This window comes from Oreochromis niloticus, linkage group LG19, assembly GCF_001858045.2.
Source record: "Oreochromis niloticus isolate F11D_XX linkage group LG19, O_niloticus_UMD_NMBU, whole genome shotgun sequence".
NCBI lineage: Eukaryota > Metazoa > Chordata > Actinopteri > Cichliformes > Cichlidae > Oreochromis > Oreochromis niloticus.
In genome coordinates this window covers 10,443,554-10,465,372 of record NC_031983.2, presented here as the reverse complement: position 1 = coordinate 10,465,372, position 21,819 = coordinate 10,443,554, and the positions used below count along the sequence as shown (strand labels likewise).

General features: G+C 41.4%; 1 protein-coding gene across 7 annotated transcripts in view; it reads left to right on the top strand.

Moving 5' to 3' along the window:
* Positions 1 to 21,819, top strand: part of ttll5 (tubulin tyrosine ligase-like family, member 5) — a 58,145-nt gene that overhangs the window by 11,031 nt on the left and 25,295 nt on the right. For 5 of the 7 annotated variants that reach the window (XM_025901033.1, XM_019348606.2, XM_025901034.1 and 2 more), the window contains exons 13-27: positions 6,558 to 6,639; positions 7,848 to 7,909; positions 12,481 to 12,536; positions 13,988 to 14,095; positions 14,219 to 14,310; positions 14,850 to 14,912; positions 15,451 to 15,599; positions 15,889 to 16,135; positions 17,088 to 17,205; positions 17,617 to 17,763; positions 17,899 to 17,990; positions 18,085 to 18,233; positions 18,512 to 19,075; positions 19,162 to 19,349; positions 21,246 to 21,373. In XM_025901033.1, coding sequence (XP_025756818.1) covers positions 6,558 to 6,639; positions 7,848 to 7,909; positions 12,481 to 12,536; positions 13,988 to 14,095; positions 14,219 to 14,310; positions 14,850 to 14,912; positions 15,451 to 15,599; positions 15,889 to 16,135; positions 17,088 to 17,205; positions 17,617 to 17,763; positions 17,899 to 17,990; positions 18,085 to 18,233; positions 18,512 to 19,075; positions 19,162 to 19,349; positions 21,246 to 21,373 — 2,245 coding nt within the window. The remainder of the gene's footprint in view (positions 1 to 6,557; positions 6,640 to 7,847; positions 7,910 to 12,480; positions 12,537 to 13,987; positions 14,096 to 14,218; positions 14,311 to 14,849; positions 14,913 to 15,450; positions 15,600 to 15,888; positions 16,136 to 17,087; positions 17,206 to 17,616; positions 17,764 to 17,898; positions 17,991 to 18,084; positions 18,234 to 18,511; positions 19,076 to 19,161; positions 19,350 to 21,245; positions 21,374 to 21,819) is intronic. The other 2 variants (XM_019348607.2, XM_005476912.4) reach the window with 2 other exon arrangements.

The following is a 21,819-nucleotide window of genomic DNA, read 5'->3' as shown; positions in this document are numbered from 1 at the left end:
TTCTTTTTTTCCCCAGCCACAGTTAAAACAACCTAGTCCCCCAAAATATGCTTACACCTGCTACAGCCACTGTGGATTATGGGATCCAGCTGCGTTTCCAAAAGAATTTGCTAAAGTTCTGAAAGGCTAGTCTGAATGTGAAGGCCATCAGCACAAATGTAGCTCCTCAAGAATTTCTTTTGAATGAAATTTGAACTCCGGGGGAAAAAAAAAATCTCTCTTTTTGCTCACGGTGCAGAAGCACTCACACATACTTAGTCATACATATTACCACACCCCTCACATTTCTCTTCAGTTTCAGATTCATTGTCCAGCAGCTCTTCCATACTATTTGTCCACTGAACCGTGCTGAAGTTGTAGATATTCATTCCTCAGTGTGGAACCTTCCTGCATGTTTGCTGCCCTCTGACTGGCTGCCGGGTCGTGGACGGCCTGTTGACTGAAGCAGGAATTTGCTTCCTCTCCTCTGTTGCCATTCAGCCTGATTTAGACTGACTGTTTTCTTGGCTAGTCTTGCCTTGCAGTGGGCTCGTGTGAACTCCATTTTGGAGCCATTACCCATGTTAGTGTTGGCACTAATTGTCTGCGCTCTTTCTTCGTGTCTGGCAGCCTTTCTGAGATTTTGGGTTTGAAAGCGAGTATGCTGGCCTAGCTTCTCTCAGCACCACTGCCTCTTTTTCACTCTCTCCCCCCCCCCCCCCCCCCCCCCCTTTTCTCTTGCTGTTTCTTCTGCCGCGTTATGTTTATAATTCGCCCTTTCATGCTCACATTCTCCTTCACCTTTCAGACGTTAGAAAAATAAAGGACTCCGCAGTTGTGACAGGCCTCTTAGACGTAATAGTCCTACGATGGGCGGTTGTTTGGGCTGTACTGGGTGCGTATCAGCACAATATAACCATCAGACATTCGCCTGCATAAAGATGCTATCTGCACCCTGAGCATCACTGCAAGGTTGAGAAAACACACATTAACCCAGGGTGTAAAAGGTGACCATGCAGGTATTTACTTACCAAGCCTCAACCTGGCTTTCATACATACCTGAGAGACACTGTAAACAACGCGATGACATATTTTTGGAGAGAGGGAGTGAAAAACAAGAATGGAAAACAGGTTTGCTCCTGTTCTCATTCATTATTTTTGTCAGGTCTGCCTGTATTCTGTTTTTTTTTTTGTTTTTTTTAATGCATTCACAAAAATGCTCCACAGATGCATGCAAACAGGATATTAGCAACTGAATCTGATCTTGCACCAACCTGTAGGCTAGTAAGCATTTTTTCCTGTTTTATATTGTTTTGTACATAGCCTGCTTTGAAACTGAACTAAAGGTGAACAAGTGGTAAGGGGTGTTTACATTAATAGTGCAGAAACCCAAGTCTGCTTCATGTATACAGTAGCTCGTCTGAACAATAACAATTAGGTACTGCACCTTTTGATTAGGACACATAATACTCTGGAGTCTGTTGTGAGCATGGCCATTATCGTACTTCATCCGTATCAGTTTACTGTTGAATTTAGTGCAGTTTTGTTGTCTTAGATGGCCTCAAGCAAGTTAATTACAGCATTCATAGTCTATTTACAGGATTATATTTCCAAAGATAGACAGTAGACCACCCTCATCCTTTCTCTGTTCATCTGTCTCTCCCAGTGTGGTCATGTTGCATGCAAGCTCCCTCTCTCTGTGTATGTGCATACATTATGAACACAGGAACATGTAGAAACCAGTATAAACCATGTGTTTTCCAAACATACAAGCTTCAAGCTCTCTAAGCTTCAGGCAGTCCAGTCCGATATCTTTGTGGGCTTCTTTTTCTTGTCCCTGAAATAAAATCCCACCCTAACCACCTGGGAGTCATGTTCACTCAGCCACTGTCAGCTCCTTTGCTTCTCCTCTTTCACTTAACCTTACTATACTTTCCCACTTCACAGCCACCACTATGCCCAGCCTTCTTCCTAGCATGCCTGTAATAGTAAACAGGTAAAGCGTCAGAATGCATGGCAACAAATGCATGTGTGTTAGCTCAATGAACGCGCTGATAAAAGCAGCCATTGTTTAGACTTTTAATACAGTCTGTTGCTTGTCTGGAAGGGAGCCATGCGAGACCATAAAGCACATTATAATCTTAATTTACTGCAAATTGTTCCCTGCCATTTTAATGTCTATTAATGGCTTTAATACAATGTTTATTGTTTTCCAATTGGATTTCTTCCCTTTGCTTGAATTGCACGGTGTATCTAAATGCACATACTGTAACAAAATCTTTTTATAGCTCCGTAATGTCTCATGTGGGAAGAAATAAAAACAGCAGATTTTTCGTTTTACATTGTAAGGAGTGGGTGTAAGTGTGTGTGTGTGTGTGTGTGAGTGTGTGTGTGTCTGTGGAGAGAAAATGCCACCCATGCAGCTCTTTACCGCTGCTGTGTGATTAATGGACAGGGTTTTTTGCTGAGAGATGCTGATTACGAGATGTTTTGACTAAGATCTGATTAGCCAAGCCAAAGGCCTATTTTATTACACACAAAACATTCCACTTACTGGTCCTATGTTTCACTGAACGTCCCTCATTAAGTGCTGAGTGTGGTTGGATCTTCCGTCTGCGAACCACTCTGCCTGTCTTACATTTGTCAGATACTCCCACACTTCACTGCGGCACAGTGTTTGTGTTCCTATGATGACAGTGCAGCTGCTGTGTAACTGAGTCTTTTCGAGAATGATTAATGGTTTTGGGTCCCACTATCACAATAACGCTATAGAGTGTTAACAGCGACTTAATTTGTTGTCCTCGGAGTGTTTTCTCGATTGTGGCTCTGAGGCGTGCCTGTTAAGCTCCTTGCGACAGCAGCGAAACAGTTCAGCGCCATTAATTTATTTCTGAATTTAATTGTCCTTGCTGTGAAAAGAACACACATGAAGGAAATACTTTATGTTGATGTTGTTATTGTGGACCAACAAGCTGCATGGGCAGGGTGGGGGAGATCATTGTTTTTGGGCGTTTGTCTCTTGTGGTGAATTTTCCAGCAGCGCCCATCCAATAACAAAAAAGAAAGCAAACCAAAAAAAACCCCCAAAAAACTCTTCATCATCCCTTTTCTCTGTCATATTTATTCTCTCCCTCCCTCTTTAATGGGTGTGATGTGGATGTTCGCTGCCTCTCGTCTCCTTGTCTGTGATGCTTGTTGTGGGCTCTCTGTGGGCACATTTAAAAGTGCTCCCCTGGCAGCGGTCGAGCCGCAGAACAAACGTGCCTAACAGTGAGCGCTTCGACAGGCTCACGGGGAAGGAATGGCGTCTGCTCCTAATTGGGGGAAAATTCGTGACACATGGAGCCTGCATGTCGGGGGGGACGGTGAGGTGGTGTAACACCTCCCGTTTTTTTTTTGTGTGTTTTTTTTTTCTCCCTGTTGTTGTGGTGCCACTGAAGAGGGAGTGTAAGCTAAGCCCTTTTATTCCAGTGCTCTTGTCTATAAGCCTAATGCATAATGCTTTATGATACACACACTCTCTCCCCATCTTCCTATAAAAGTGGATTAAATAGTATAAAGCTAGCAAGTGGAAAATAAAATGCTTTGCTAAGTGAGCACTGCTTAGCAGTGGGGGTCCCGTCCATCCGCAGAAGTTAAAGAAGTTAAAGATGGCAGTGGCAGCTTATGTTGCAGCTCTTGGCTTGTGGGCGTATGGCAGACTCTGCTCATTTCCATCACGAAAATAGTGTTTGCACTTTCACCAATTTGGACCCTATGACACTACCATAAGTTCAGCTCTCAGTGCATGTGATATACAGTGACCCAGTGATATTGTGCTTCCCTGATGTAAAGAAATGTTCTCAAAGTGTGTCCTGACAAATTAAACTTAACAAACTAATTCAAAGGTACAGTAAGTCATTCTTTGTTATTTAATAGAAAAAAGAATGTTGGACTCATTAATATAGATAGATTAATGTGCAACTACATGTTCTAGCAAACTGATACATTCTCATGAACTTAAAGAATGAATCCACTAAAAGTACATAGGAGCAGGTGCCAGTGTGTGGATTTCAACGTGTTGCCCCATCATCTTGAATAAAGTGGCTGAGATGGACATCGATGTTCCGTCTAATCAAATGTTATGTATGTGGTGAGAGGTCAGTCACTGTCTGTTCAGGATATTCTCAACAACTTATCGTATCGCTGTTATTAGACAGAAGTGAGCTTCACTGACTCATCGAGTTCTATCAGACTTCAAACTTTTTCAGCCTTCTCCAGTGTAGATCAATGTGGACACAAAGCATGAGTTCAGCTGAGGTAAACAGAGGACTGACCGCCTATACTCACTACACATGAACAACAGCCAGAGTTGTTTGTCCTACAACAGCCACTATATCTGGGATTATGAATTGAAATAGGACAGGTAATGCCGAGTTCCAGATACCTCAGAACACTCCCAAGTCAGGATCTTCCAGAAAAAGCTGTGAGAGACAGGATTTTATTTTGGTTCTTGGCAAGGTAGAGGTATCACTAGAAATACAGCATACTTATTTTTTGCACTTAAAAAACACATTCATGTATCGAGCCTGATCAGTTCTGTGTATGGCTTATTTAGCAGTGGAAGTAAACATTAAAGTGTACTTTTTACTAATTTTTACATTCAGTGTCACCTTCTTGGATTACTAAGTTGGGGTATGTTGATTTGTTCTGACTTTTCAAGTTTCAATCCGAGTTGAATGGAATGTGTCGCAAAAGATTTCTGATTGGGAACTTACGACTTATTCAGCAATGCACCATAATAAATGAGAATTCAGTTGACTGCAATCTGAAATCTATTAACACCTAGTGGAGAGATTTTAAACACTGTTCCTTTAATGTTGAAAATAATTTTATTTACAGCAAACAAGAACCCTATACCACAATTTTAGTTCGACATATTTTGTCTGTTTGTCCAGAGCAGATTTGTTTCTTACAAAAACTGCATGGCCGTTGCTTTTCTTTTCAACAGAAACAGTGCATTCATTCAAACACAAATGAGCAGGCAGCTTTACATTGCATGCGGATAGCCTATAAATTACATACACCAAACAGACATGTTTGTATGAGTCATGTTTTCACCATATAACAAAATCCATATAACCTTTTATAAACATATGCTCCCATAACCCATTTATCACTCACAGAAAGGAAAGGAAATGTAACATCTGTCCTCAGATACAAAATGCATTTCATTCTAAAATGAATTGAAAGTAATAAATGGAGACCTGCATTTTTACCAAAATGAATAAAACTTCTTGACCATTTCTGATGAATATCAAGCAATTTTACTTGACATCTGCCTCCAGGTTTTTATTTTTTATTTTTTGTTCCAACATCTGCAAGTTATTTAGACATGCTCCAGTGTACATACTATACACATCTCATACAACTCATGGTTTGTTTAATGGTTAACTTCATGAGTTTTTAACTACATACAACATCACATAATTACATTTACTCATCCTTTTAAACTTGATCTGCTCTGTTTTATCAATGTGATACTGAGTGTAAAACCGGGGCCACTGGTTGCTGTCATGCTGGCTTTTGTGTGCTTAACACTGGCATTGACCTGAGATGTTAGAACAAACAGTGCTGCTTACAGCAGCTTTGAAACCTCCAACCACCCAGGCCTATTCTCAACACAGTCTGTTCTTTTGAAGTGCCATTAGAGGGATTTTTTCCTCTGCCTCTTTGGCTGGGCTTCACGCTATCCCTGTAAAATACTGCGGTTTCCCTGCACGCTGCTGCTGGGGCCGATGGGTCGTTGGCTTATTGGGTGACACTCCCCAGAACAGTGTGAGGGCTTTCATATGGCACATAGGGCAACTCTGCCACTGTGAGCCATATATCAGTCAGTGAAACAGGAGAGAAAATTGGAGTGGAGTGGATTAATTTTTACATGGGGAACTGCCTGACCACTTTTTTATTGTGTCACTCAGTGCTCAGCTATAACTGGGGTGAAATATATACTATAATAATATATTGTCTAAGGCTTTCTAATTCCCTAGATTTTGCCACTGTAAGTCATGGTCCCAGTTTAATGTCTGAATTTATTTTCCAAGTTAAACAAGATACTAACTTATGATGGTGCTGGAACTCTTTCTGGTGACCATTAGGGCAGTGTCCTTCTAGGTAATATCTAATGAAACTATGTAAGTTTTAGTTTAACCTTCCCAACCAAAATTATTTGCTGGACAGTTTGTTTTTGATCCACCATCTTATGTAAGAATCTTCATGAGACATGTATATATATGCTTGGTTAAAGCATTTGAGCCAGTCCCTCAGTAGCAGGCATTGGTAAATGTTTCTTTCTTGAATGATTGGGTATATAACATGCGTGTAATCAATAGCAGAAAGTCATAGGCCATGTTGCCAGATGCCACATAATGAGGTTATGACAGAACTCTGGAAGTGCTTCTGGCTTTGATAGCCTTCATCCTTTAACTGAGCAGATCTGGGAGAGTTTTTCTTTTTTCTTTTTTTTAGTAATCCTGTTTCTGCTGACTTCTTTGTCTGCAGTAAAAACCTTTTGATTCATTTTGTGTTTCCCTCTATAGAACTGTATGGTTTTGATGTGCTCATTGACTCCAACCTCAAACCCTGGTTGTTAGAGGTGAACCTTTCTCCCTCCCTAGCCTGGTGAGTGACTCAATTACTGTATTAAATTGTTGTCATTTGTTATTTCAGGAGGATCTCTTTTCCAAAACACACAGTACTGTGCAAAAGTATTGAGACGCCCCTCATTTCTTTATTATAGTTTGCTTCAAAGGAGCCAGCCTTTCTTTTATTATTTTAAAGTGCTCTTGAGCAATAGTTCTCCAGGTTTTCCGAAGGTCTTTCAAAGTTTGATAGACAGAAAATAGTATACTCTAACCAATAAGGGGATTCCCAAAGAGGTATGAGTGGAAAACTTGGTATCTTCTCTAAGCATGGTGTGCAATGTGTCCTTAAAAAGAGTGAGGAAACTGGAGAAGTGGAGGACAAAATAACCTGTGGGCTTAAAAAACTACAGCAAATGACTCTAGTGAATCTAGTATCTAAAAGTAAAGTCCTTCAGAAATAGGAAAACAAATTATTCAGTATAGAGCTGATACACAACCTGAGATATGTATCCAGACCTTCACTTGATCCATCTACTGTTCATCAAGGGCTGCATTTCAGCCAGTGGTGTTGGGGATCTTGTCAATGTTGATGGAATAATGAAGGCAGATAAGTACAGTGAGATTTTGATCCACCATGCAATACCCTCGGGAAAGCGAATGATTGGCAACAGCTTCATTTTTCAGCATGACAATGATCCCAAACACACTGCCAGTGTAATAAAAGTATACCTCGATAGAAAAAAACACAATGGAACACCATCAGTCATGGGTTGGCATCCCCAGAGGCCAGACTTCAGGATTATTGAAGCAGAATGAAAGGGGATGGAACAAAAAGCAACAAACATCAAAAGAGACGCTTTGAATGTCCTTTAAGAAGCCTGGAGAACTATTCCTGAAGACTACTTACAGAAATGACACCAAAGCTGCCTAACAGAGTTCAGGCTGTGCTGGAGACTAAACATGGTCATATTGACTTTCAGGCTTGCTAAAATTGGCTAAATGGTTTTAGTTTTATATACTGTATTTATGTCTGCATGTTTTAAGCGATTTCTCATTTTCCTAGAAAAATGTAAAGAAGTAAGAGCAAAAGAAGACTTTTGCTCTGTAGGTGTTTTGTTTTTTTTATCTCAAGGTTATAAAATGTTCCTGATTTCAGTGCCATGTTGAAGGCACTGAACCGATGAGCATCTTAGTCTGACATTATATGACAATAATATTTTGTTTGTGAAATCTGCTTATTTACAGTGATGCTCCCTTGGATCTAAAGATAAAGGCCAGCATGATTGCAGACATGTTTTCACTTGTGGGTGAGTGCATCCGGCAGGAATGAATCCAGCTTATATTTAATTCCACAGTTTTGCACAAGTGGGTGGACTTTATAGACAATCACTTCATATAAAATCTGCACTTTGAGCTTGATGTAGACTAGCATGGGAAATGCTGGTGAATTAAAGTAGCCTCAGGCCCTGATACCTCACACATTGGTTTATGACTATTAGGCAGCAAGTGCTTATGCATAGATAAAAGCCCTTGTAAGAATGTATACATGTATTGGTGAATGGGGCTTGTAGTAAGAAAACACTTGGAGTGCTTAAATAGAAAAGAGCTATATAAGTACCAGTCCACTTACATGTCTGTATCTCCAGTTATATTATCAACCACTAAATAAAAATCAAAGAAGGACAAATCTTCGGAGAATATCAACATTCAAAGTTATGGGGAAAAAGTAAACATTAACAGATGTCAGTTTTTAAAGCTAACAGCTGCATTGCTATATGTCAACAATGTTAAAAGTGGCAATTAAGGGAGCCTTTTTGGAACTTGGTAGGCATGAATCTGACTAAAGTCAAAAAGAATAGTTGTTGTTATAATTCATGATAGTTGTTATAATTCACAACTTGTGACAACAAAACAAGATTTTTTTTTTTATTGCATTTTCATATTATCCTAATAAGGACTTATAAATAACTACACATAAAACATGTTAGAGAAATCTGTTTATGTTTTATGTCTTTAAAAGGAAAAAACATAGTTTTCAATGTATTGAATGTTTAAATCACCAAATATCGTATCAGTATGAATCTTAAAAATACTATAACGCTGACATTCCCCATCTGCAGTAAGCCATCAATATACAAATCACAATGCAGAATGAAGCTAGATTAACTGTTGAGTAACAAGGATTCAGAGCCTATAAACAAATTTAACTGAAGATTTAGATGTTCTTTAAGGTGAAATTTTGCATTACTCATGCTTAAGCTCTGAATGGAAAAATACTTAAGTACAATTAAGAGATCATTCAGTGAGTATTTATTGCACAAGTATATATTTGGGAAAAAGACATTATTTTGGCGAGGCTAATATGAAATGAAAAGTGCTGCAATTATGCTTTATTTTCTGCGCTAGTGTCACTAAAAGCCATAACTGCTAGTTGGTTCTTTTAACCAGCAGGTTTCAAGTGGAGACAGTCGACTATTGTTTAATGCTTAATGTTTTCCTGCATTCCACGAGTTGAGTTTTGCAAAGTGCCAAAAATAGCTGTATGGCTTCCTAATGGGCGCTCCACTGTTGAAAGAATAAATCGTAGCCTTCATTAATTGACATTAAATGACTTGCAGACAAAAAACGTTAACGTAGGCCTACTTTTTTGTGGTCATTAGGCCTGGCCCAAGGCAGAGATCAACATTGTTTTTTAATGTTTGCAGCAGGGCAAGAGAGATACTCTGTCTCTGTTATGTTTCCTCCCTTCTTAATTATAAATTCTCATGTAGATGAAGACTTCAGATATGAAACCATAGGAGCCCACATAGTTTTAGACTTTATCCTTTTCTTTGTAGATACAAAATAAACCGTATAAGTAGGGAAAAAAGACCTTGATTATTTAACTTTACTTAATCCTCTTCTTTACCCTTATTACCAGTTCTATTTTACACAGAGCATACTGATTAGCAGGCGTCCATCTAAAATGGCACCGAACCATTATGTCTATCTGTGGTCACAGCCTAATGATATTAAAGGAGTGGTGATTACGCCCATGTGAGTGAATGTGTGCACACATGTGCATGTGCGTCTTAACCCTAGGCCATGCTGTGGCTTGAAACCCTCTCCACTGGCTCATTAAATGAAAGAGTAGAATCATAAATTGCCAGTTATCTTTGGACGGAGACGTTACTGCGCGTCTGGGGAAAATAAGCGGTGGCATGTAAAACATAGCACATCTATTATGTACCAAACAAACTAAGTCGCTGTTGGCTGATAACACTTGGGCTGCCTCCCAGACCTGTAAATAATGACAGCATTCCATTTGCATTAATTTTCTGCCTGCGTGTAGCTGTCAGTTCTCTGTCACCAGTGTTTGTAATAATTGCCGTGTTTAGGCAAGAGCATGGTGGGGGCCTGAAACTTACCTGACGGCTTGGATGAGGTAGAATAAATAGCCCAGAGCTCCAAGCTGTCAATAGATTTAATTCACCCAAAATGTGAGAGCAAGATAGAACATAAACCTATTTATTTAAAAGGTCACTGTGACCACTAGTTAGCTATGAAGGAATGTGGGAATCAATAAACAAAAGATTATAGATTTAAATCTTTTTGACAGGGTGGGAACGTCTTGCTAAGAAATCTAAATGACAAACACGATGAATCGTAAATGTAAAGTAAAATCTTAAAAACAGTGTATTGTAAATTCACTGCAGTGTGTGAAAGTTTAACATTTTGGAAAATACATTTATAACACAAGTACCACTCGTAAGCTTGTTAGCTTAGCTTTGCATAAAGACTAGTAACCAAGTATAAAGTCGCTTGCTTGGGGCAACAAGTAAAAAACCTTCTAGCTTCCTGGTTTGCCTCTGCACTGTATGGCACAGTCCATCATTGACATCGCCCATGGATTAACAAAAAAAGTAGAATTCTTCCATCCATCCATCCATTTTCTGCCACTTATCTGGCTTCAGTAACCCAAGTACCTCCTCCAGCTCATCCGAAGGAATACGGAGATGTTCCCAGGCCAGCTGAGAGATGTAATCTCTCCAGCGTGTCTGGATCAGGGGCTTCTCATGGTAGTACATGCCCAGAAGACCTTGCACAGGAGGCACCCAAGAGGCAGCTCAGTGAGACGTCCGAACCTCCTTTCGACGAGTAATGGCTCTACTCTGAATCCCTCCTACAGTAAATGACTGAATTCACTAAGGTAGAGCCCATTCATCTTTTGCCAGAAGCTCATTTACACTGTTTGTATCCACGGCCTTTTTCTTTTGGTCCCTTTACTGTCCCATGTCTCTTTCCCATCACTCTTGAGCAAGATCCTAAGATATTAAACTCCTCCACTTGGGGCAGCATCTTGTTCTTGACCTGGAGTTGGCACACCACCCTTTTCCTGCTAAGAACCATGGATTCAGACTTGGAGGTGCCAATTCTTATTTCTACCGCTTCACACTCAGCTCCAACCTGCTCCAGTGCGATCTGGAGGCCACCACCTGATGAAGCCAATAGAGCCACATTTTCCCAGGAGGAAAATGGAGTCCCCACCCTTGAGCACCACACCCATTATCTGCAAGAAGTGTAAATGACATTCAGGTTCCTATCCTTGACCTAAACAGATCGTGGAAAGTAACTGTTTTGTCCACCGGGGAAAACCCCAGCATATAGGCAGGGACCTAGGGGGATACTAGTGCACCTACCTGCTGCCTCTCTTCGAGGAAAACTCCAGATTGGAGCAGAGTCCCATAGATTGGTTCTAGAACCCAAGATGTGCATTCAGGTGAGCCCAACTATATCTAGCGGGTATCTTTCAACTTCACACATTAGCTCAGGCTCTTTCCCCATCACAGAGGTGGCGTTCTGTGTCCAAAAGCGCTATTTCACCAGCTAGAGATCAGACTGCCAAGGCCTTCACCCTTGAAAGTCACCCACCCACCATACATTGCACCTGCAGGTGGTAAACCCAAAAGAAGGTGGGCACATGTTGCCTCTTTGGGCTTTGTCTGAATAGGCCCAATGGACTAAAGTTCAGCCACCAAGCACTTTCACGCTTCCTCAAGGTTGTGGCCCCAGTAACCCTGTACCAGGCAGGGTTAGAATCATTCTCACACAGAGTCGCAAAGGTTTAAAAATAATAATGTTTAATTTTAAAAAAAAAACAGACTGAATGCCAGTTCTTGCAATCACTGTGAATCAGTCTGCATTGATGAGCAGAACTCATCTGCAGGAGACTTGGCTCAGCTTGTTGCCAACTGGTTTAAAGTAGTTATATACCTATGTAAAAGCAAGGCCGCTGAGCATGTTTGCCAATTTGCTGTTAAATAGCTGATTTTTGCAGATTCCTCACATTTAATTGCCAATGTATCCCAAACACATTGCATGCAATTGCCAACCTAACCCTGTTCAGTTGTAAACTCATAAGGGACTAACTCTGCTAACTCATCTTGATGCACCAAAGTTGTCAACTGTCTGCGAGTAGTCACAGACCCACTCCCCATCTTCAAATCAGGCATTTCAAAGGCAACAATATTACAAGTTCCTTGCATATAGTCGCAGTAATTTTAGTTGTACAGTGATCTCCAACTACTGTTTTCTATAGTGTGACTGTAACTTAAGAAACAAACCCATTCAGCATCAGGGGCCTGGGTTGCATTATGCTGCAGTGGGTCCCTATTTTGAAACATTTCTTTCTGACCTAAATATATTTTTAAAAAAATCATGTATTTCATACAGCATGATATTGTTTAATTTATTGCCTTTGTGTCGGTCTATGCTCCACATTGGTTTCTTGCACAAACATTAAGAAGTTGATGCAATACATGAAGGTCATGGGAATGTAACATATTTAAGACCTGATGTCATAAACATGCCCCTTTATAGCTCTTCTGTATCCCTGCAGGCTTTGTGTGTCAGGACCCCCTGTCGAGACAGCCTCGCTCTGACCAAAGAACACAGGTAGTGGTGGACACCAGCACACACGCGAACGCACGCACGCACGCACAACCGTCAAGCCAAGCATTGCACTCATTCACCCTTCCTTGTGAAACATTCCCATTCTTGTCTTCATGTCTCTGTTAGTTACACTACATTCCTGCCACTGCCACTGAGCTCTTCTCTTACCCTAATGGAAAATTCACTGTAATGCAAAACAACTGCTAATGCAATTACAGTGTTTGAGTGACCTCAGTTTGTAAGTGCTACACTCTCTGTGGCTTATTGTTTTATCATTTCTAATCAAGTGACTAATGCTCTCTCTAGGCCTTGTTGCCTAATGATGCCACAACAGCTAATACACTTGGCTACCTCCACTCGACTACTGCACTAAGATTTGGCAAAGGATCTGCTGGAGGGATATTACTAAATCAGACAGATTTCTGCTCCACCTTATATTGTGTAAAAGGCCTGTTTAGACATAAAGTAACAATGTTTCATTGTTGTATGTTGATGTGGTTTGGATGTTATATGTGCCTTGATGCAGGCTCAATGCTGATGCAGTGTGTTCACCCATTTCCTCTTAGAAACTTTTTTCTGCACATCCAGCTTTTTTTTTGTTGACTCAGATGTATTAATCTTCTTTTGCTTTGTCCCTTTGCAATTCCCTGATGCCTGTTGCATTACCGGTAAGAAATTGCTTGCTGCTTTTTGCTTATTTGATTATGTGGCTATAGCAATTTTTCACAGGGACAGACAGATGGCTTATATAAATCCTTAATGCTGCATTTTTAATCAAAACTTCTTTAGCAAAAGCACTTAACAAGCCGCAATGCGCTACTACGTAATGAGCTGAAAAACTTTTTTCCCGATGCTTCAGGCACACCTAAATCAAGCCAAACACTAGCTGTTAAAGAACTTCAGGGGCCCATAGAGAACCTGTCCTATCCCTTCACTCTGATCAGGGGCAACAGTTGAGACCTTTTCTGAGGGATTAAGCCTTGTCACTTTTTGGCTGCCTTTGTATCCCCACCATCCGTGTCAGGCAAATTAAATATAATCCCCTGCTATTCAGATGACAAATTTTAGATGTGATCATGCAGGGTTGTGCCCCTCTATCTGGCTCGAGTTCCAAAACTGCATGCCAAAGTTGTCAGTCACAGCCTAGTAGTGCATGGAGCAGGGAGACGGCCAGAAATGCCACTGCTTAACAAAAGTACTCTATTTCTGTGGCGAAGACAAAAGAGGAAAACGGGGTTTTGGTTATCTGTGATGTAGCTTTTATATTTTCAACTTAACATACAAATAGATTTTTGTGGATTGTTTTTCAAAAGAAAGCGTTTGTTACCCTTACGGCCTTTTGTTCATCCTGATTATGAAGCACCTGATTTGCTTTAACAAAACTGGATTGAAAAGAGGAAAAGTAGTACACAGTTTGTATCGAAAACTGTTCGCATTGTCTCCACTTCTTGTAGCGACAGAGGCCGACGTCAACCAACATCTCAGAAACTGAGGGTCTTAAAGACAAGCGAGGAGCTAAGCACGGCCAAGGAGACAGCACTCTGAACCTAACTGTTGAGGAGGTAAGGTCGTAATAAAGATGTTGTGTAAAGTACTTTTAGCATAGGTTGTGTAACTGTATTTTTCTGTATAAACATTGCTTCTTTTTTTAATAAATGGTATTTTACTTTCCTTCACTAATATAGATCAGAGTGCTACGGAGGATAAAGGAAGAGTATGAAAGACGAGGAGGTTTCATTAGGATCTTCCCCACCACGGATACATGGGAGCTCTATGGGTAATCTGAGCCAGGAAAGAACAGACAGATCCCTTGTAGGCCGCAAGGGAAGTTTGTCTGTAATGTTACTCATTACTGATACTGTGCTCAGATAAGCAGGACATTTAGCTTAAAGCCAGACTAAGCGACTCCTGTTTGCATTTGCTAATTCAACCACCGAACTACGATATAGCTCCAGAGTCACTGGAAACTTGTAGGAGTCTATGTTCCAAAAAAAATGATCCCACAGTGACTTTATATTAAAATGCTATTAAACTCCTATTAAGAGAGGAAATCCATCATTGTGCTTACAATTTATATTCCTATATGAGGATTAGTTGCATGATTAAACCTCCGTTAGCAGCAGGGTATTTTGTGGCATTTTTAAAAGCGTTTTATTGAGCGGTCTGGGGAGCTATTGGTGCAGTTAATACCCGTTGCTTCCACAGTATCACAGAAGTCTCATTTTTAACACATTTGCCACAAATAAAGACGCCGGGGCTCACTGGGGCCCCTGCCTTTATGATTATTGTAATTTGCTTATTATCTTCTTCTCTCAGAGGATATCTGGAGTCCAAGACATCAATGAACTTCGTGTTGGCGAACAGACTTTTCCATGGAAGGTAAGCATTTCCATTGTGGTCGGGATGGGAAATAAATCTCTCCATCAGTTTGTGGAAATGGTGGGATTGTAACGTGGCATTTGTTTGGTCTTTCGACTGGATAGGTGAGACGAACAGCTGAATAGATGACGCACACTCAGCTTTTCCAGCGCGCGCCCGTGTCTATGTGGCATTGTGGCGTCGATTCGGGGGCAGGAAGGGAAAGACAGTCGCAGATGAATTGTGCCGTTTTATTGAACCGCGTTTTTGTTATTGTAGTACAACGTTCATTTAGGTTACTTGAATCTGCGCAGGCTTTCAAGATTTAACCACAGGTTTGACTGTATTGACTGGAGATTTGTCCCCCGACTAAGCCCATCTAAGATTTTTCCATATTCATTAGGTAGTGAGTTCAGAGAGATGGTTGCTGCTGCAGTACCTAAGTTAAAGTTGAAATTTACAGCTGTTTCTCTGCTTTGTACTCGTTGATAATATCCATATAAATCATTATTCTTGTTGTTATTATCATTGCGTTGACACGTCTCGCTCTGCCTCGCAGGAATGTGAACGGGAATGTGCAGCTGCAGGTGGACGTGGTCCATGGCTGTCACGTTGTCCAGTATGAGAGGAAGCTGCTGTCTCTGGAGGCACGAAAGAGGAGACAGCGCCACCTGACTCATGGCTCTGCAGCAAGGAAGAAAAAATCGGGTAAACTCAGTGTGTTCCTTTTTTTTCCTTCTTCAGTTTGAAATAACTTTTTTTTTTCCAAAACTAAGAAGAGTGTAGCTAAGTAGAACAACATCTCACGCTAATGCACTTTTGGTTCCAATAAATAACTCCCCTGTGTCACGGTAAGGTTGGCCAAATATGACTCTGTATGAGTTCATTTCATTGCAGCAACAATAAAAAGCCTATTTTGAGTGTATGTGTGTATTTTATCCCAAATGCCAGTGATGCAACTGACATTTGTCTTTTCTTGCTGTGCTGCATACCTCAGGGAAGGAATCCAAGGCCTCCCTGACTGAGAACAGCAGTCAGGAGGGAGAGGAGTGTGCTCAGGAGGAGGTGAAACAAGTTCTTGAGCCAGTCTCACACAAGGCTTTGGTAGCAGAGCAAAGAAAACAAGTGGCCACACCACTGGAGCAATGCCACAGTAAGGCTCAGTCCAGCTCAGAGGCAGCCGTGCACAATGCCAGCCCTACAGTCAACCTGCTCAACATCCTTCAACAGGGCTGGGAACTCAGGTCAGTATGCATTCTGGGCTGCTGCTGCCATTCGTCCTCACTGAGTAAGGAGTACTGTGAAGTTGCAGGTAGAACCGAGGATGAACATTTACACGTGTTCATGTTTTAATTCCTCTCACTACCTCTGACTGGCTGGGCCTCAACAAAAGTCAGTGTTATTCTTGTACGCCATTGAGTCCAGACATAATAGTTTACTTTTTAACTTTTTCTGCTTTGATGAAAACACTGTTTTAACTTAGATTGAAGCACATGGCACTTCAGTAAAAGGGGGCATGAAAAAGTGTTAAGGTTCATGATGGGTCTGCAGAAGGTGCCGCAATTTAAGTAGTTTGTGACCATCTAGTAAATAAAATTTGGTTTATTAGCACAGGTAGTGCCATAGTCTAGTACATGACATTCAAAAGCTATAGCTTTCCTTTTCCTGAGCGACAAGTAAACAGTCATTGTTTGAAAATGGTATAAAAGCAGATGTAAAGGTTTCAAAATTTGCTGAGGATCAAGACACTCACTTTTCTTTAAATAAAGACACGCAGATACAATATGCTTTCACCACTTTACTTAGACTCAACAAAGACTGCAGTCTCCTGTCATTTCAAACGTGTGCCTGAAATTATAATTTCAGGAAGAATTACGATAACAAGTCTGAGTTTGTAGAAATTCCTTAGTGCTTGCCAGGACTGTGCACGAAGCTGGGAAATTATAGTATAGCATGTCTTTGTTTGTGTTTGACAGCTACAATGTTCTGGCAGTACTCTCTCCAGGTTCACCTGGGCCACGAAGACAGTTTGTCATTTTGATACTGATACAGGACAAGATACAGACAAGATGCACTGTGTTCCAACAGCATTCTGTTATCAGCTATTGTTGCATATTTCTATTTTTCATTGCTTTATATTTGTTTGCCTTTGATGCTTTGTCCTCTCTCTTTTCTGCTTTTACCTCTCATCTTCAGCAAAGTGCAGGCTCGCATTGCTTTTTCCTCATACCTGCAGCGAGTCCAGCAAAGACTGTTAGCAGAAAGCAGAGACAACACCATCTCAGCTTGGCCCGACAATGACAACGATCAAATGGTACAGCTATAGCATTTTTTTAACTCCTTGTAAAAAATAAAAGCAATCGAATACTCTGTAACTTTGTTTTCTCTGTATGTATGTGTGCATGTCAGTTTTCCCTTATTATTCCTCCGTTACTCATCTGCACCGTGGAAACCTGCACGTGGCATTTGTAGCTGCATAGAAGGAAAAAGTGGACTCTGTAAAAGAGAGTCTGTTTGGAAAGTCTGCATTGTAATGGCCTACATCATCATCAGCAACCTTAAAACACTTGAGGAAAATCAGTGTAAAATCTTGCCTATCTCTGAGCTTTAAATTCAAAAGTATTGTTAAAGTGAGTCAGACCCAGAGTTAAGACGACAGAGACGGCTCAATGAATCAGTGATTCAGGAAACTGATAATAAAAGTTTTTTTTCTTTGTCTTTACAGGAGCTGGTGATTCGCTTTCTGAGAAGAGCAGCCAGTAACCTTCAACAAGACATAAAGGTAGTCTTGCCCAGTCGACAGTTACCAAACCAAGACCGCAGACGCATCCTGTCCCATCAGTTAGGGGAGTTTATCCACTGTTACAACAAGGTACCCCTTCCCAGACTCTAGCGTCATTGCAGAATTACAACTCAGAAAGGTGCTTGAAACACAAGGGACATTGAGCTGTTTATTTCCAACAATCAAAGTACATCTGCAGTTCTGTTCTGTTCTTTATGTTCCCAGGAAACTGAACATATGGTGAAAAAGCAGGAGATCAGTAAGGAGGAGCATTGTGTTAATCCTAAAGTGTTTCAAGAGTACATCAGTGCAGCCAGGTTAGTGATTTGGCTCAACTTTTTTGAGCCAAGTTCTCTGCTACATACATTTATTTCATGTCTTTCTTTTTTTGTTGTTGTCTTGAACTAACAGTGAAAACGACCTGGAGGAAGTACTGACATTCTACACACAGAAAAATAAATCGGCCACCGTCTTCCTAGGAACAAAAGTCAGAGGCATTAAGAAAGATGTTCGTGAAGTAAATGCCTCAAGAGATTCAGGAAACTGTGATAATTCTAAATGTGAGTGTCTTGTTTCTTTTCCCATGTATACTTTTTGTTTTTTTTTACTGTACATCTGGTTCATGTTTTAATTTTTTATCATTCAAGCATAGTAAACAGGAACTGTTTAGATTTGTGAATCTAGAACAGTGAAAGGAAAAAAGATTGAGTCATCTGGGGTGAAGAAAAGGTCAGCTTCAAATGATTAGAACTTACTGCGGGAAAACAAATGTGTGTCAGAGCTGAGGAATGACTAACTGATGATAAAGGAGCTCTGGCTTATTTCCTCCTTTGAACAGCTTTGGCCATGGAAGCGGATTCAGAGTTGTCGCTCCTAACAGGGAAAGTCAGCTCCGACTCAGACATTAAGGCCACTGATGGTCAGCCTGCTTTTTGTATGCTGCCTGAAGACATACAGGCTGAGGTAAGAATGGTTAAAACCCAGCCAGAAATCCAGTCGTCTCAACACCGCTCCAGTTTTCCTGTGACCTTAGACTGCACGCACAATCATCTGCAGCACTGCTCTCCTGCATCCCTGCCTCTTCACTGTCCACCGCCGCCTCCACCTCCTCAGCCACCATCTTATGCACAGTCCTTGGCAAAGTCTCACCTCTGCCATTCTGAGAGTCTTTCTGACCCTCCCGCATACACCTCTGCCCATGTGGTCACGCAACCTCCAAGGGTCATGTGGACGGCTGCGCCCACGGGCTCAAACGCGGCGACTACAGGGCCATCGACGCAGGTGCTCAGAAGAATTCAGTCCTTTACCTCATCCATGGCTGGCTCTGCAGCGGCCTCGTCCGTCCCAAGTGCCACACACATCTATAGCCAGAAACTCTCTAGACCCACATCTGCAGGCCAAGGTAATCTTTTCTGCACGGCGTGCTGGTGTTTCAAATCAAATTCACAAAGATGTTCTCACCTTTTCCTTTTTGTTTTTCTTTCTCAGTGATCAGGAGGAGCACTTCCAGTAAGCTCAAGTCAAACTCAGTGGGAGCTTTCAGGGAGTTGAGCACTCTGACCGCCCAGGCCCAGTCCAACCAGCAGGCCTTCATCTCAGCCCTGCAGAAACTGGCAGACAAGCAGGTTGCTCGCCACTATGCCAGCTCCAGTCACATCAACCTGCTGACACAACATGTAAGTTTATTATGCTCTCAGCTTCTGCAGCCCTGTGACTCAACAGCTACAACTACTTTGAGTAAGAAACTATGTTGAGTTATTAAGCAACTGTAAACTGATCTGTGTAATGGTTCATGTAAGGAAGAAGAATCTGGCCTCTCTGCAGTAGTCCTCTCACTGTGAGGTCTTTGATATTTCTCTTTGTTGATGTGTAAACCTGGCTCAGGCCCCACGCTGATCGGCGGCATCTAACTGCTTATTCATTCAGCAGACCTGTTGGAGCCCGAGGGTCTGCACCTTCCTTCTTCAGCCTTCAGCTCGCCTGCAGTCTGCGGGCTGGGGTTGGTATGGGGGTGGGTCTAAGAACTGGAGTTTGAAGCTGGCCGGCCCAAACAGTGGTGAGCAGCGTCAGCCCCTCAGCTCTGTGTGAGGTCTCATTATCAGAAGCACCACGGGGGAGTGATTTCTGTTGACACTTCACAAGCAGCCACCTTTTTTTTTTCTTTTTTTTTTTTTCGTGGTAATTGATGCTTATAAATCGAGGAATGTGGCAAATTGGCACCAAGCAGGGGAGTGGCAACTCGGTTGTCTCTATCACCACCTTGTCGCATATTTCCTAAAGGTTTGCCCTTCAGCTTTGGGAGCCCATCAACCTTTCATTCTTCCTCCTGTTCCTTCACCTCCTCTTCTGCATCACTGGATTATAATTTTTTTTCCGTCAGAGATTTTTGCGATGGCACCAGACCACACAGGCGGCAGTTTTATGGCTTCCTTATGACTGTATATTATTCTGTCTATCTGAAAGGTGTTTGCTGTATTTCCTGTCGGTAGTTAATCCTTAACATGGCAGCGGCTTATTTTTCAGAGTAAAGTAGTCCAGTGTTTTGCACTTAAAGGCTTAGAGTACATTTACTTTTTGCTTTTTTTTTCCAGGACTGAGATTTGAAGTCATTAAATCACTTGCTGGACTAAATGGAGAACTTTGTAAACATGAACAACACCCTGTTGCACAGTTGACTCCGTAATTACTCACTCTCATGCTAGGGCACATATACAAAACAGAAACTGAAATTGAGTAAAGCCAGACATGGTGACCATCAATGAAGTGAATATACTCCTGGGCTGTGATATATTGATGGGCATATATGTGCATACACAGCTTGTGCCTTGAGTGAAAAGATTTCTTTTGAGAGATCTATACTCCCATTTTGGTCTCTTGACATGTTATAATACATGTTCTCCAAAGGTTGTTTTAATTTCTGCAGATTATATTAAACACTTTATAAAAAAATATGACCAGCCTACCTTAATAAACCCCAATAAACCAGAGCTGTAGCTATGTAAGAACACGCCAACACACTTTTTTTTAATGCCATGCAAGGCCCAGCAGCTTCAGTTTTTTTCCCATTGGACCTTTAGTGCACAGAAAGAAATAAAGTAAATAAAGCACCGCAGCATTATGATTAATTCTCCCACTAGATTTCGTCGAGCATCATTCCCAGGCTAGCACAGAGCAGTACTGGGGTGCTTTTGCCACACAAGTGCTGATGTGGTTGTAAACACTGTTGGCCTGGAAAGTCATGATAGCTGATTCTGTTGAGGATGCAGGAGGGGGAGGGGACCGCTTAGATTTAGTGCTGAGCGGAGACTGGCTGCGCCATGTGCTGTGTGTACATTTCACACAGCCCCCAGATACGAAAGATGGAGGTGATTGGCGTATGAAGAAACACAATGTTCCACCTAATTTATTACATCTTATTCATCACTTCTCTGTATTTAGACATGGGGATCACTATTAGCGAGATGTTTGGTTGTACTTATACAGAAAGTGCGGTTACAAGTACATTATGCTTGTAAAATGCGATCAAGATGAATCCTCCCTTCAAGTCTTTAAGCCTTCCTCTCTGCCCACAGTTGACCAACCTGAACCTGGCGAACAAGATGCTGAACAGAGAGAGCTTCACACTGAACCCTAAAGCTGCTACAATCCAAGGACCAGTGAGAGCTGTTCACCCTGAAACAGATCTACCGAACAGCACTGGGTGAGTCCAAGGAAGTATACAATAATCTCCCCTTTGAATAATCGTTTGGATCCAACAGTTCTCAACAAAGAACTTTTAAAATCCAGATATCCAAGATGCAGACTGTAAAGTCTGTATGTGCACAGAATGTAAGCTTATATAAAGTTCCAGTACAGCAAAGGCCTCAAGCTAGTTTAAGATGACCAGTAGATGGACAGCTGTATGGTTTCAACTTTGGGCATAAAACATAAGACAGTGTCAAACATGTAAGTAAAGTAACATTAACCAAAACCCTGACAGTGAGGCAGAAGAGGAGGTGAAGGAACAGGAGGAAGAACGAAAGGCTGATGGGCTCCCAAAGCTGAAGGCCAAACCTTTGGTGCACAGCGACTGAAATTTCATTTTAATACGACTCTGTTCTTTGAAAGAAAAATTGGTTTGGCCACAACTGAAAATTGCATTTGTTG